The following is a 14,753-nucleotide window of genomic DNA, read 5'->3' on the forward strand; positions in this document are numbered from 1 at the left end:
ACCCAAGTGTCAGAGACAGCACTGAGGTGTGGTGGGGTTGAACAGGGATGTTTAATCAGCAAAACACAGAATAAAATCAAACAGAAACTGCCTGTAGTCAGTGCCTTTGATTGCTCCAGCAGGGAAAGCCCCAGGCAGAAAGGCTGCGGGTTTTACACCGAATTCTCAACACCTTTAGACAGAAACCTGTGCCAGAGGCTTTGGAAGAGGAGCCCAGAGGTCCCAAAGGCTGCAGAGTTCTGTTCTGCCCCTGGTGCTGGCCCAGGCAGGGACACAGAACACAGAGGAAGGAAACACAACACATGTAATGAAGGAGAGCTGCCAATTTCCCTCCTGCAGAGAGCACACAGCACCTGGAAAAACCAATAAACCCCCTCATTATCCTTCACCTATTAATAAGCAGCTCCTCTGGCTGGCAGGGGAAGCCTGTGCAGCACTTCTTGGCAGGTTCTGTGGTTCACACGGGCAGGGATGGGGCAGTCACAGCCCCGGGGGACACGGGCTGTGCTCTGCAAGGCTTTGTCAAGTGCTGCTCCAAAGATTCCCTAATTAACCACTTCATCTCAGCCACTCACTTCTCCACTCCTCTGCAAAAGAGTCTGAGGAAAGTCTCCTGAATGATCCCCTGGGATGCAGCTCTGGCTGACCAGGAGATGGAAAACACATTTTGAGTTAAGTGAAGCAAGTTTGGTTTCTCTCTGTGTTACTTTTTGTTGCCTGCTGAGGTGCCTTGTGGCACCAAAAGTTTGTTTTTCCACTTTGGGAAAAAAAAAAATGAATTTTTTTTGCAACAAACCTGCAGCCTCAGGGATTGAATAGAAGCAGCAAAGAGCAGGATGAAATCAGCTGAATTCAGCTGGAGATCCAAGTGATAATGAGGACTAATCAATGGCAGGGAAATTAACTTCTGTTCTCCAGCAAAAGCAGAGTCCCAGCCCTGTCTGGCTTGCCCAGGGACAGCTCTGCAGTGAACTCTGTTTTTCCTGAGCACAGAGATGCTCTGAGGGCTGCCCCAGCCCGGCTTGATGGGCTGAGGGAGGCAGTGACACCCAGCTGGGCTCCATCACAGCCACAACAACCATCTGCACTGACTCATGGGCAGGAATAACCCGGGATTCTGACAGCAGGAGCCTTTTAGCCAAAGCCTGCTGTGTTTACTGATGGGAGCAAATTACTCCCACCAGTGGCACTCTCAGCAAAAGTCACAGGCATCCATTCCTCAGATTTTTCCTTTTTAGCTTTTGATGCCGTGGTGCAGTAATGCAAAATGACACTTCTAGGAAAGGAATGGGAACAAACAAAATCTGCTTTGCCCCTTTGACAATTCCCCAAAGCCTCCAGCAGGATGCAGCTCTTCAGACAAGCACAAGCTCCTGGTCCTGCAAGGAGAGAGCAGAGGAGGGGGGACACAGCAGGAACAGAGTCTGTTCTGGAGCTTCTGCTGGCTCTGAGCTCCTCGGGCACCATCCATCATCTCCCCCCAGCAAACAAACCCCCTCACTGGGACCATGGATCCACCTCTCCCAGCACACTCTGACACAGACAGAGCCAGCAGGGATGTTCCAGGGCAGCAGAGGAGAGGATGGAGAGGGCTTTCCTCACACACAGGCTGCACCCTGAGGCAATAACCCATGGCAGACTCTGCAGACAGACACTATTGTCTTGAATTGTCACTGCCTTTTCCTCAGTTTGTCCAGTCACTTCCTGAAATCATTGACCTAAAACCCTCTGCATAGGTAAAACCCGTGCAGGAATGTCATTGTTTAACCTTAAACTGTGGAGCAAAAACTGTGATGGGGGGTGGCTGTGGCTGAACTGAGAGAAATTGTGGCTCCACATTTCCTGTCCACATCTCCCAGCCAACATCCACATGCCTGCACAGGATTAGCCAGCAGCAGCTTTTCAGGACTGAAAAACTCTATTTGAAAATAAAAAAAAGCCTAAAGTGACCCACTAGCCTGATGATCTTTTCTGTCTCCATTCTGTGCCCCAGTCACTCCCCTCCTGTCCAGCCAATCCATGGATTCAATATTCCCAAAGAAGAGAAGTGGACAGAATTCCCTGCCTGAATCCCACTGCTCAGCCTGTGAATCCAGGATTACATTCATACCCCCAAAAAAAGCCAATTCCACTCAAGTGGACTGGACTCACTGGTAATAATGGGATTTTTCTTTCTCCTTTTGAGCCCAGGGGAAATGCCCATGGGATTTGGCAGAGGGGGAGGTTATTGGGTCCCACTCACCCTTTCCAGCCCCCAGGTTTATCCAGCTGTGAGAGCCCAGGGATCACTGCCTGAGGCTCCTGCAGGAGGATCTGCCTCCCCACCTCAGCCTGCAGCTCTAAGAGCTGGGCTGGCACCAGGTATGGCCCCCAAAATAAAAGCCAGATTTTCCTTTTTTGCTCTCTCCCTTTAGGTTTTGTCCTCCTGCTCCAGGAGCCCCTGTGAGCCAGGCCAGCCCTGCCCAAAGCTGTCACCAGAGTGGTTCTGACTGGGTCCTGCCCTGGATGCCGAGGCAGGGCACTACTGGAGCTCTGAGAAGAGAATACAGCTCCCCCTTTATCCTGCATGTGAGACACAGAACTCAGACTGCTGTTTGGGTTGGCAGAAAACCCAAAGCCTTTTGCCAAACTGGCCAACAAAACTGCTCTGCAACGGCCCCAGGCTCATTCACACTCCTCATGGCACCATCTATAAAGGAGCTGAAGGCACTTTTGTTTGAGCCCAGGAGAGCAGAGGCCTATTTAAAGAAAATATACATTTAGAAGCAGAAGAGAGACCTACATTTGGATCCCTCACAAAGCAGGTCTAGACTGAGAGCTTGCCTCTCTCTCAGGGAACTTCGGGTAAATCAGATGGGTTTGGTTAGTTATTGTTAAATCAGAGGGAAAAGCAGCTGTTCTGATGAGTGCTCTGCCTCTGGAAACAGAAAGTCTCTGAGTTATTATCACCACACAGCTCCTCTGTTCTGTAAACAGCCCCAGCAAACACTGCAGGGAGCAGAGGAGAGGCCAGCTCTGCACACAACAGCCCTGGAGAATCCACTTGGTGGGATCCCAGCACATCTCAGGAAACTTAAACACAGCAGAGACACCGAGCCTGGAGCTGAGGAGCTCCAAAGGGGGATTAACTCCCAAAGAAAATGAGTCACCATCAGCTCTGCCAGCTCCAGGGGCTGTGTGAGGCTGCCCCAAACCCCAGGGGCTGCTCCTCCTGCCAGCCCAGAGCTGCTCTCTGAGCTGGACCCCACAGCCACAGGGCCAGCACCACTGCCAGGGGAGTTTGCTGGAAAGTTTTGCCCCAAATTCAAAGTTTCTGTGGAGATTCAGGCTCTGAGGAGCTGTGTAAGAGCCCAGGACAGGAGGGGGGTTTTCCTCACCCAGTTCTTTTGCAAGAGCAGCTCGTGTGCATGGTGGATTCTGGAATTCCTGACAGTGGGGACAGGAAAGGAGGAGATTCAGCAGGGGAATGAAGGGCTCTGCCTGTCACTGCCACTGCTGGGGGCCACAGGGAGAGGGCAGAAGTGATTTCTGCCACACCATAAACTCCACATTCTGTGGCCAATGTCAGATCTTGGGAGGAAAAAGCACCACAAAAACAGGGGCAGGAAAACTCTGCCCAGGTGAGTTTATTTCTGACTGACTTCAAGCAATCTGTGTTTGAAAAGAATTTTTAGATGCTGTGGCTGGGACACCTTTTCCAGCCCAGCTGCAGGGACAAGAGTCAAGCAGCAAAGCACACGCAGGGGACACTCAGAAAATGGCATTGGAGCAGGGAAGAGTTTCCTGCCCCAGCAATGGAACCAGAGCTGCTGCTGATTGTCCTGGTGAGAGCCTGAACAGGGAATTCCTGGCACTCAGGGGAATTCAGGGAAGCCCAGGCTGCAGAGAGCCAGGGCAGAGGGACCTGTGCAGTGTCCCCTGCCTCACTGGGCTCCTCACCCAGGGGCTGGAGTGATCCTGAAAAATGGCAAATGGACACAGCTTAAAAAGCCTTGATTTGTTACAGGTGGATCTCTCTGTGTGAGACAGCAGTGCCATAAAGCAGAAATCACAGAACCACCTCAAAACCCTGTGCTGGTGAGTCTGGGAGGAGGGAGAAGTGCCAGGGCACCATCCACAGCAGTGAGAAATCACTTTTAACTACAGCACTAGTCCACTACAAAACCCCAATTACAGATTTAAAGTGTAAAAGGATATAACAAATCACAGGCACCGTGGCAGTGCTCAGCTATTTAAAAATCCATCTGTACAAGCAGCTTCCCTGGAGTGCACAAACAGCCTCGTGCCCACAACTCCTCACAGGGCACAGACAGAGGGGCCAAGGCTTTGAGAAAGCTGCTTTTTCACAGAGATCATATCTGGGGAACAATGACTGCCCTAAAACTTCAGCTCGAGGGTTTTTTTTTTTTATTGTGTCCATTCATTTCATCACCTTTAAGGCATTTTTTTGTGCTCTGTAGACACACAAATATCACTCAGAGGCAGATTGAATGTTCCCTGTGAGGAGCAGGGAGCTCCTCAAGCCACTGCTGAGGTGTCACAGCCGTGGTGACACTAAAGGAGGAGCTGAGAGGTCACAGGAACAACTTTCTGTCCCTTGCCCTGCCTGCTGCCACCCAGGAGCTGCTTGGGGCTGTTCTCTGCCCTGCACCTGCTCTGGGACAGAAAAAGGACCACGATGTTGAAATGCAGCTCAGGGACACCCTTGAATTACCCCCAGAGTGATCTGGCTGCTGCTGTTGGAGGCTGTACTTACTTCCAGAGGACCTCCAGCCTCAGCTTGATGGTGCCCAGCTCAGTGATGTCCACCAGGATGGCCTGGGGCTTGGTGGTGAAGAAGTTGATGCTGTCACAGGTCACCACCCCCACCAGGATGGTGGCCAGGCCTCGCAGCTCTGTCACCTGCAGGGACACAAACACACCCAGTTCCCCCTCACCAGGAAATCCCAAACCTCCTGCACGGGGAGGGGAAGAGCCCAGGGGAGGTCTGGTCACAGCAAACCCAGGTCTGATAGAGCTCTGTCCCTCCAGGGACACCTGAGAGCCTCTGTCCCCCTCCAGGGACACCTGTCCCCAGGCTGCCACCCAGGGCAGGGCTCCAGGAGCTGGGGACACACACCCTGATTTTTGAGAAGCCCTTGGTAGCCCTGAGAGAGGGAAGTAGCAGAAGTCCTGTTAACACACTGCCTCCAACCCAACCATTATACACCACACCTTGATCTCAAACTTCTCGTGCAGGTTGGGGATGAAGATCTTCTCCTCCTCATCCCACGTTTGGCTGTCATCGGTCTCAATTTTGCCTTTCAGCCTCCACTTCTGGCGGCCCAGTCTCACAAACACCTGGAGACCACAGAGAAAAGGGGATGTGGGGGTCACAGCGTGTCCCAGATTGTTCCCTGAAGTTCCACACAAGTTTCACTCCCAGTTCCACAGAAGCAAAGCCATTCCCTTGCCCAGCTGGGAGCCTGGATCAGGAGAACTGGAGCCAGGGATGGTTAAAGGTTTTAACCCTTCAGTCAGCACCCAAGGGTGCCATGGAGAGGAGCCCAGGGCACCCTGCCCTGCAGCTGGGGCACCCTGGAGCTCCCTGGGAAGGTGGGAGCAGGATGATTCACTGACAGCAGTCACACCATGCCCAGGGCAGGCTCCAGGGGCCAAGGATGTCACCCCTGATCTTTTTCAGCCTTCTGATGTTTGTGTTTTGTGTAGGGGAGTTTCTCACAGATTTTCATGTAAATGAAAGTGATGTTATTGTAAATTGTCCTTCTTGTTTATCGTTCCTCTCTGGAGGAGGGACAATTGATGGGCTTCTAGTTTGACCAGCGGGGTTAGAGAGATGGAAACTTCATTGTCCAGTCCATAGTCATTGTCCAAAATCTATATAAATCCAGGTTGGAAAAATAAACCTCCCTCTTTTTGCTCTGACAGCTGACTGTACGAGTGTCATTTCTATGTCCTGCAGTGACACCAGCAGCCCCTGCTGTGACCCCAGGGCAGCTCTGCAGGCAAACCCTGCACTGGGTCTGATGGACAATAAAAAAACCCTCCCAGAGCCCCCCAAATCCCCCCAGTCCCCCCTGGCCCAGCCCAGGGCCCCCCAAATCCCCCTCAGTCCCCCCTGGCCCAGCCCAGGGCCCGGGGATGGAGCTCAGGCTCTGCTCTGCCCACAGCAGGGTGGGTTTGTCACTGCTCTGCTCCCACTGCAGGGAAAGGAAACCCTAAATGCACAGATCAGTCCATACTGCACACATCAGTCCATACTGCACACACAGATCAGTCCATACTGCACCTCGTACTGGTCTCCCGGGCAGAGTCGGGCAAAGCCCACCAGGCCTGGAAAGAGAAGGAAAAGTCTCAATGTTTGTAGAGTTTTACAACCCCCCCCAACACCTCAGGCTGCAGAGAAACCCACTGACAATTCTGCCCCTTGTCCTCAGCTCTGGGCAGGAGTTGCACTGCCAGCCCAGCACACTCCCAAAAGGATATTTAATTGAGAATAAATATATAAATTTTTCTTTAAAAATTTAAAAATATAAAATATTAAAATCATATTAAAATATAATATAATAAATAAAAATAAAAATCATATTAAAAATCAAATAATACTGAAAATAAATTAATTTACAAAATATAATATACAACTAAAAATAATAAAATTAAAATTAAAAATATTAAACATTTTAAAATATTAGAAATATTTTTTAAAATATAAAGAGAAATAAAATAATAAAAAATTAATAATATAATAATAAAAAGATAAATAAAATTAATGATAAATTTAATTTAAAATAAAAGTAATTATTATTTTAAATAATAATAATTAATAACAATAATATTTAAAATTACAAAAATAAAAATATTAAAAATATTAAATATATATAATATATTATATGTATAAAAATAAATAAATAAAAAATAAAAACCCATAGTAGGTCTGTTTTACAGCACTGGAGCAAAACCCAGAATTCTATTCAAGATCTCATTGAATAACTGGACTCTCAATGAATCACATTGCTGCCCAGAAACCCCAAATCAATGAATCAGTAAATCCCCAAATCAATGAGTCTCAAAGGGAAGGAGAGAGGAACCCACCTTTCATCTTGACATGGAACTCCCCCAGGTGCACCTCCAGGGCCCCCTCTATGAAGCACATGTCCTGCAGGAGAGGGGCACAGTCACCAGCACTGCAGGGGCCTGCCCCACACCTGCCATTGCTTTTTTGTCTTTTATAGGGCACACAAACACTTCCACCAGCAAAGGCAGATAAAAATATTCTGAATGGATTCTGTCAAACAGAAAAGTGGAACTCCTCAAGCTTCTCACTGCCAGTTACCTTCCATTTCTGGTTTTGTACAAATGGCTCAGCTTATTCCTCCAATTCCTACCCAGTGGAAGCTGTAAGAGCCCCCAGCACTCAGGATTTCTCCTAAAATCCACCTGTATTTTACTGTATTTTAACCCACACCATTAAAAAAAAAAAACAGCAGCAACTCCCAGGAGATTTTAGTGAAGGAGCTGCTGCCCCACACCTGCCATTGCTTTTAAAGGCCACACAAATATTTCCACCACCAAAGGCAGATAAAAATATTCTGAATGGATTCTGTCAAACAGAAAAGTGGAACTCCTGGAGCTCCTCACTGCCAGTTACCTTCTAATTCTGGTTTTGTACAAATAGCTCAGCTTATTCCTCCAATTCCTACCCAGTGGAAGTTGTAAGAGACCCCAGCACTCAGGATTTCTCCTAAAATCCACCTGTATTTTACTGTATTTTAACCCACACCATTAAAAAAATCCCCAGCAGCAATTCCCAGGAGATTTCAGTGAAGGCTCAGGCAGGTCCTGGCTGGGAATGGGGAGGGTTTCCCACCTCTGTGCACTCCTGGACGTTCCTGTAGAGCTCCAGCAGGCTGTCCCTGGAGGCTTTGGTGGCAGGGGACAGGGAGAAGGCTTGTTTCATGTTGGTGGCCCCGTCCCGCAGCCTGCACTGGATGCAATAAGCCTCATAGAGCTCCTCCACCTTTGGGACAGGGAGAGAAGGGACTGGGGTTACCCTGGCACAGCCCAGGAGTTTGGGAAAGGAACATCAGCAGCATTTCCTGGCCAAAAAACCCAGAACTGACCCCAAATCTCTCTGTAGGATGCAGCTCCTGCACCTCACTGAGTGCAGAATTGGCTCCTCAATATCCCACAATTATTTTTATTTTTTTTTTTCAGGGGTACAACCAGCTCTGCTTTGAGCAGAGAGGAAGAGAAGAAATAAAATAACACTTTGCTCACACAAACTGCAGAGTGAAATCCCTCAGGGCTGTGCCAGGGCAGAGGCTCAGCCCCCAAAGCCCTGGCAGGCAGCAGACACAGAAATGCCCCTGTGGCCCCTCAGGGAAAGGGGGGAGAACACCTCAGCCCTCCCAGAGCTGCATTTGCTGAATAAACTGGCAGAAAAATGCAAACTGCCTTCACAGGAAAACTCATGTTGGGTCGTGCCCAACATTCAGCCTGAATAGAACCATTCAGGGAAAGAAATAAATTAAAAAAAAAATCCCCTCCTCTCCTGTGAAAAGCTTTCAGGCAGTCCCCCCAGCATTCTGCCCTTCAGATGAATTATAATCAGAGTTTTCCAAGTGTTTAGATCACTCACAGAGCAGTGTGAGCCCCTCAGGCGCAAGGCAGACCCCTCACCTTGCTGATGTGAAACTCCAGTTTCCTGATGTATCTCTCCACAGAGCGGATTTGCTTTTGAAGGGGGCAGAGAGAGAGAGAAAGGGAGGGAAAAAATTATTTCCTAAACGTGTCATTAGGCAACACAGCAGGCAGAAAAAACCCCATTTTCCTCCCCTTGCAGCTCTCCATCCCCACCAGCCTTACCTTGTCCAGGTCATAGTAGAAAGCCTGAAAGAGAAAAGGCAGAGGATGAGGAGAACACCATTAATGACTTTCATATTTACTGCAAGACTCACTGGGAACATCCCAATCCACACTAAATTAACATTACAAACACTGAGCACTGAGCAGAGTGGGAGAGATTTAGTCCAGGGAGATTCAGCCCAGTAAAGAAACACAAAGAGCACTGCTGGGTATTGAAAATGAGGAATTTCGAGTTAAATTCTCACATCTGGAAAATTCCCTTGCTTGGGAAATTTCTGACTGTGCAGCTTTGCTGGGTCCCACCTCAGTGTTTTAACTGGGGAGTCCCAGGTGGGAGAAAACACCTGATTTTGTGATTTTTATATCAATATTTAACACGGAAAGCACCTTACCAATCTCGAGTTCCTTTTGGTGTCTTTGTGTCGATCAGAGAGAAAATCCAGCTCAGCCTGATGTGCCTCCAGGTATTCACTGCAGAGAGAAATCCCAGTTAGACCCTCCTGCTGCATCCAGCAGAGATTTTTTGGGGAGGTGTTCTCAACAGAATGTTATGGCGGAGGAGAATTTTGAGTTCTAACTCACACATAAACCACAAATTCCCTCTCGGATTTCTCCAGCTGAGCCTTTCCTGGAAGGCACAGGATGGTTCATTGGCTCTGCTGGCAGTGGGGAGGAGGAAGAATTCCCCAAACAGCTCCACCTTTGAGAACCAGAGATTTGCCCATCAAACCCCAAAACACTCACAGAGCTCCACCTTTGAGGGGCAGAGATTTGCCATCAAACCCCAAAACACTCACAGAGCTCCAACTTTGAGGGGAGAGACTTGGCCATGAAACCCCAAAACACTCACAGAGCTCCACCTTTGAAAACCAGAGATTTGCCCATCAAACCCCAAAACACCCACAGAGCCCTGCAGGGACCAGGTGGGGCAGGGGCTGCTCAGGCTTTGAGCAAACAGAGCTGAAAACCCTGTTCAGGCAATTTCTGAATTTAACTGTTCCTTTCTCCAGGATGAGAACTGCCCTGCAAGGTGTGAAGCTCCTGGTGCCAGTTGGGCTCTCCAGGGCTGTGCCTTGGGACATTCCACAGGGCATAAAACCTTCCCAGCTGAGGCTCTTCCAGCTCTGCCTTTAGCACAGAGCACACTGAGGTCACTTCTCCCCTCTCACATTTAAAACAGAACCAGAATCACCTGGCAAACACCACATTCTTGGACACAGCCTCCGAGCAGTCTAAAAAAACTTCATTTTAGACACTTCCTCACATTGGCTTTGATGCATTTCATTTCCTCACTGCTCCAAAAGCTGGTCCCCCAGGACATCCCAGCCCTGCAGCTCTTCACACCTGCCCAGACACAGCTCAGGGCACAAACAGCCAAGGCTGGAGGCAGGAAAACATTCACTCACCTTTCACAAATCTCCATCACTTTTAGCTTTGAGCATATCAGAATTATCAGCCTGATGAAATGGCAGCCAGAGGGTTAACAGAATAAAAAGTTATTTTTTCTAGAGCTACAAAGAAACAGGCACGTAAAATATGTTCTGTGCTGAAAAAGCTCAAGTCACTCCAGCACCAAGTGGACTCGGTCTGCATTTACTTAAAATTTGGCCTTTGCGTTGCCATTTGATCCAGTTGTTTTGTGTTTTTACCTCAGTCCATTAGCCAGCCCCTGACTCCTGGCAGGAGGCTGCTCGTGTGGCACCCACTGCAAAATTGGGAATAAATTCTGATCCACTTTATGGCTTCTCCTCCCTAAGCTCAGATAAATTCTCAGCCCTGCAAAAACATTCGGTTTCCTCGTTTCTTTTAAATCCAAATCCTCTCGTAAGACATTGGTGGATATTTTTAGGGTAAAGACATCATAGTCTTTTATTGGCTGAAAAAAAAAAAAAAAGTGACACATCTGACTTTATAAAGTGTTTTACTGCATTGGATGTTCTTGGCTTGAGGAAACAAACCATGACCCAAATGAACACAGTAGCAAAATGTGGAGGACAGAGAGCAGGGACACACTGCAGGGGCTGCAGAAAGAGCTGCAGGGTTTGCAAATCCAGGGAAAGGGTTTTTATCTCCCCATAGCAGCTGCAGGGTGTGAGTGAAGTCCCTGTGAGAACAGGCTCAGGACATTCTGGGAAATCAAAAAGGTGAAGTTTTCAGGTGAATCTGATTAGAGCTTTGCTGTTACAAGACACCCAGAGATCAAAGAGGAATTTTGAACTTCGGAGTTTAGTTCGATTAAAAGAGGGAGATGAAAAAAAAAAAAAAAAAGAAAAAAAAAAACCAAGGGAAAAAACAAACAAACAAACAAACAAAAACAAAAAAAAACCCACCCAAAAGAGCCACGCTGATGTCTCCTAGGATATCCCACTCTGTAAATGTTCAGTAATTAGCACAGGGAGCCCAGAAGTGCCTGATGAACCAGCCTCCCCCTCTGCCTCATTTCCAGACTGGATTTTGGTTCAGCTTTTTGAGCCCAAGCCTCATCTCCCTCTCCAGAAAAGGTTGTGCCAACCCCTCCCCAGGTCTGGCTGTGCCACCCTGGAGGGGGACAGTGCTCAGTGTCACTTTGCACAGTGTGACAAGGCAGGAACAAACAAAACCAGCAGAGCCCTGTGTTTGCAAGCAGAGTGAGGGTGAAATAAAGTGATTTTCCAAGGTGCCAGATGGGGGGAAGTCACCCCAGAGGTGCCAGATGGGGACAGAGTGACACACACAGGGACACACACACACAGGGACACACACAGGGACACACACACAGGGGGACACAGTCTGCAGCAGCACAACCAGGGTAAAGGCGAGTGACAATATTGAAAAAAGTCCTTACTTAAGTCCTTTCTTCAAAGCTTCAAAAATTTTCTTCACCTGCAGTGGCTTTGGGTCCCAGATGAGTGCCCCCTTCTGCAGGGAGTTGTAGGCCTTGGGGGGCTTCAGGGACATCCTGGACCTCACTGAGCCCCTGCTCAGGGATTTGCTGTGGGGGGAGAAAAGAATCTCAGGAAGGTGCAGAGCCTTGGGGGACAAGAGCTGCCTGAGGCACAGAAATCAGGGTGCATTTGCATCCCATCCCATAAACATTCCCTGGAAATCACCAAAGTTTTGGGCTTTGGGAATTGCAATTTCTCTGCCTGCACTCATCATCCATTTAAACTGAGCACTGCTCACTTTCAAAAAACCAACTGCCAGGTCCAGGCTGCACACAAAAGAGAATTATCAGGGTTTTTTTCAGCATCAAACACCTCAGCTTTAAATTACTTTTAAAAGGGAGCGCAATATCAAAATTAAATGTTGTTTCTACCAGAATTCCTCCACACAGAACGTTTTGTGCCAACCCAAAGAGTCAGAACACCCTGAACCATGAGCTGGAGACACCTTTAAAGCAGAAAATGAGCTCTGTGCAAATAATTCCTGTCTGGCTTATCTCCCTATAGATCCTTCCTTAAGTCTTGGCTATTTTTATATTAATAATCCCTGCAGGTAAAGCCTCTAAAACAACATTACCTGCAGCAGTTTCCCATCTCTCAAAGGAAGCCAAACCAGGCAGTTGCTCTCTGAAAAGCTTTTCTACCTTTCCTACAATTTCCATCCTAAATTCTGCTCAGCTGGGGAGATGCTGAACTCCATCAGGCTCAGGAGTCACCCCCTGGCTGGTTCCAGTTCCAGGTTTGTAACTGAGGATTATTTGCTGTTTGATTAAAGCCCAGCCCAGCACAGCTGAGAGTTGTCCCCAGTCCTGTTAGAGGAGCCCTGCTTTAATTATCCTCCTCCTAAATTGCCACTTAACTCCAGTTTTTAACACCTGTCCTGCAAAATAATCTGGTAAACCTGAATTTCTTCACTGATTATCTACTGGATTTCTTCACCCCACTGATTATCTTGGGGGTTTTTATGATGCTTTAAGGGAAAGAATTAATTAACCAAAGCATTTGGAGCGGAGGTTACCTATAACAAGGGACATAAATGGTAAATTAGGACTTTACATTAATACTGTTTTTCTTTATTATGATAATGTATCTTTGAGTGTTCCATGCAAAGTGAGAGAGTTTAAACAGGAATAACACTGGAAGGGACAGTCTGGCCAATAAGAGCAATGGAGTCTCCTAGAATGCTCATTGCTTAAAATTCTTTCATTCTAAGAAGAAATAACATCTAAATCCAAGCTCTGGAGTACTGTAATTAGCAAGATACCAAACAGAAGGGACAAGATAATTCTGTTTTGAAATGAAAAGCCCAAATTACTCCTTTTTTTTTTTTTTTTTTTTTTTTTTTTTTTTTTTTTTTTTTTTTTTTTTTTTTCATTTTGGCATTTAACTTGAGATTTTTGGAGTGCAGATCCTGAATTCTGGGAATGACTTGCCTTGTGGAGCATCCCAGTGCTGCAGACATTGGGGCTGGGATTCCCCACTGGCTGCTGCAGCCCAGCTGAGCACATTTGATATTATAAATCCCTTTTTCATACATTTCATACAGGAGTGAAGTAGCTGCCACAGCCTGCAGGGCCAGTAGCTAAAAGCTGAATGTTCTCATGCTGCTTTCCCTCGTGAACCTGATAATTCAAGGATCAGATTCCCCACTCTGCAGATAACAGCAATAACATTTCCTTCCTGTGGAGACCACGGTGGGGAAACACAAAAATCCTGTCTGACTGAGGGGAGCTGCTAAAGAAAAGCAAAAGTCCATTTAACATCTGCTGGGGAATGTCCATGTGGGCCTGATTTGTGTGTCATCCTTGGGCAGACCTTGCTCAGGGCCCCTGCTGAGCTTTCCAGCAGTGCCTGAGGGACAGAGAAATCAGGAAAGGATGATTAAATAAATCCTTATCCATGCCAGGGCAGGCTCTGGAGTTCACTGGGCTGTGACTGAGGGTCCAGGGCAGAAATCCTCCTCACTGCAGTGATGCCTGAGCAAATCTGTCTGTCCAAACACTCAGACAATGAAAAACAACATCACAGAAGAGCATAAGGAGAGGCACTTGGTCAGGAAAGCTCTGCAGCTAGAGGAGGATAACCCTGAGGGATATTACTCTGAATTATTCTGTCTGGAGCTCTGGGACCCTGCTGGGCTGTGCCTGTTGGAGAAACAGCTGCTCACACTGTTCCTGGTCCTTCCTTTCCCTGCTGGGACTCCCACTCTGGGTTGCAGCTCAAGCCTGTCTGTAAAATCTGACAGAGTTTTTCTCCAGTTTAGCACTTGCTGTGAGGATTTAAGGCACTAAGTTCTTCTTCTTCCACCCTCTTCTTCATGGCTCTGGGTGGTTTTTTGTAATTGGGTAGAAAGATTTCCATTGCAGGCCATGGTTGTTTGGTTATTGGGTTCACAATAAAAGTAATTTCGGTGTCATTTCTTAATTGGACAATTTGTGCTTAAAAGATGATGGAAAGAGTTAGAGACATCAGTTTTCCACCTTGTTAGCTGGAGCTCACAGGTCGTGAGACTGTGCTGTAGATAAGAATTAATAAACATCTGAGTCCAAACACAAAACTGTGTCTCCTGAGCATTGATGAGAAAGAAAAGAAGATAAAACCCCCCAATTTCAGTGTCACTTACGCCAGTTTCCTGCTCTGCACAGTGCTGAAGCCAGTGAAGGAGCAGCTCCTGCTGATGCCACCCCCATCCCCAGGGGACACAAAGGTGAGTTTCACTGACATGGTTCCCACTCAGAGTCTGCTGGATCCTGCACAAAGACACAAAACCACATCAGGCCAGACCTCCTGGGCAGCCCTGGTGCTGCTGCAAGTGCTGAGCTGCAGGGAAGTGGAAAGTCAAAACAACACAGAGCAGAATGGATTGGGAAAAAAAAAAAAAAAAAGAAGTGTTTGTCTGCAATTCACGTTTCCTGTGTTGTCATCCACGGGACAATTAATAAGGGGCTGGACAGCCTAAAACGAAAT

General features: G+C 47.6%; 1 protein-coding gene across 8 annotated transcripts in view; it reads right to left on the bottom strand.

Annotated features, from left to right (window-relative positions):
• Positions 1-14,753, bottom strand: part of RIPOR3 (RIPOR family member 3) — a 43,297-nt gene that overhangs the window by 8,613 nt on the left and 19,931 nt on the right. For all 8 annotated transcript variants that reach the window (XM_083873362.1, XM_083873358.1, XM_083873359.1 and 5 more), the window contains 10 exons: positions 14,410-14,536; positions 11,690-11,836; positions 9,258-9,336; positions 8,866-8,889; positions 8,680-8,733; positions 7,868-8,017; positions 7,093-7,156; positions 6,290-6,333; positions 5,215-5,340; positions 4,757-4,902 (listed from right to left, as the gene is read on the bottom strand). In XM_083873362.1, coding sequence (XP_083729488.1) covers positions 4,757-4,902; positions 5,215-5,340; positions 6,290-6,333; positions 7,093-7,156; positions 7,868-8,017; positions 8,680-8,733; positions 8,866-8,889; positions 9,258-9,336; positions 11,690-11,836; positions 14,410-14,510 — 935 coding nt within the window. In that variant the 5' untranslated portion in view covers positions 14,511-14,536. The remainder of the gene's footprint in view (positions 1-4,756; positions 4,903-5,214; positions 5,341-6,289; positions 6,334-7,092; positions 7,157-7,867; positions 8,018-8,679; positions 8,734-8,865; positions 8,890-9,257; positions 9,337-11,689; positions 11,837-14,409; positions 14,537-14,753) is intronic.

This window comes from Zosterops lateralis (genome assembly GCF_965231275.1).
Source record: "Zosterops lateralis genome assembly, chromosome: 16".
NCBI classification, from domain to species: Eukaryota; Metazoa; Chordata; class Aves; order Passeriformes; family Zosteropidae; genus Zosterops; species Zosterops lateralis.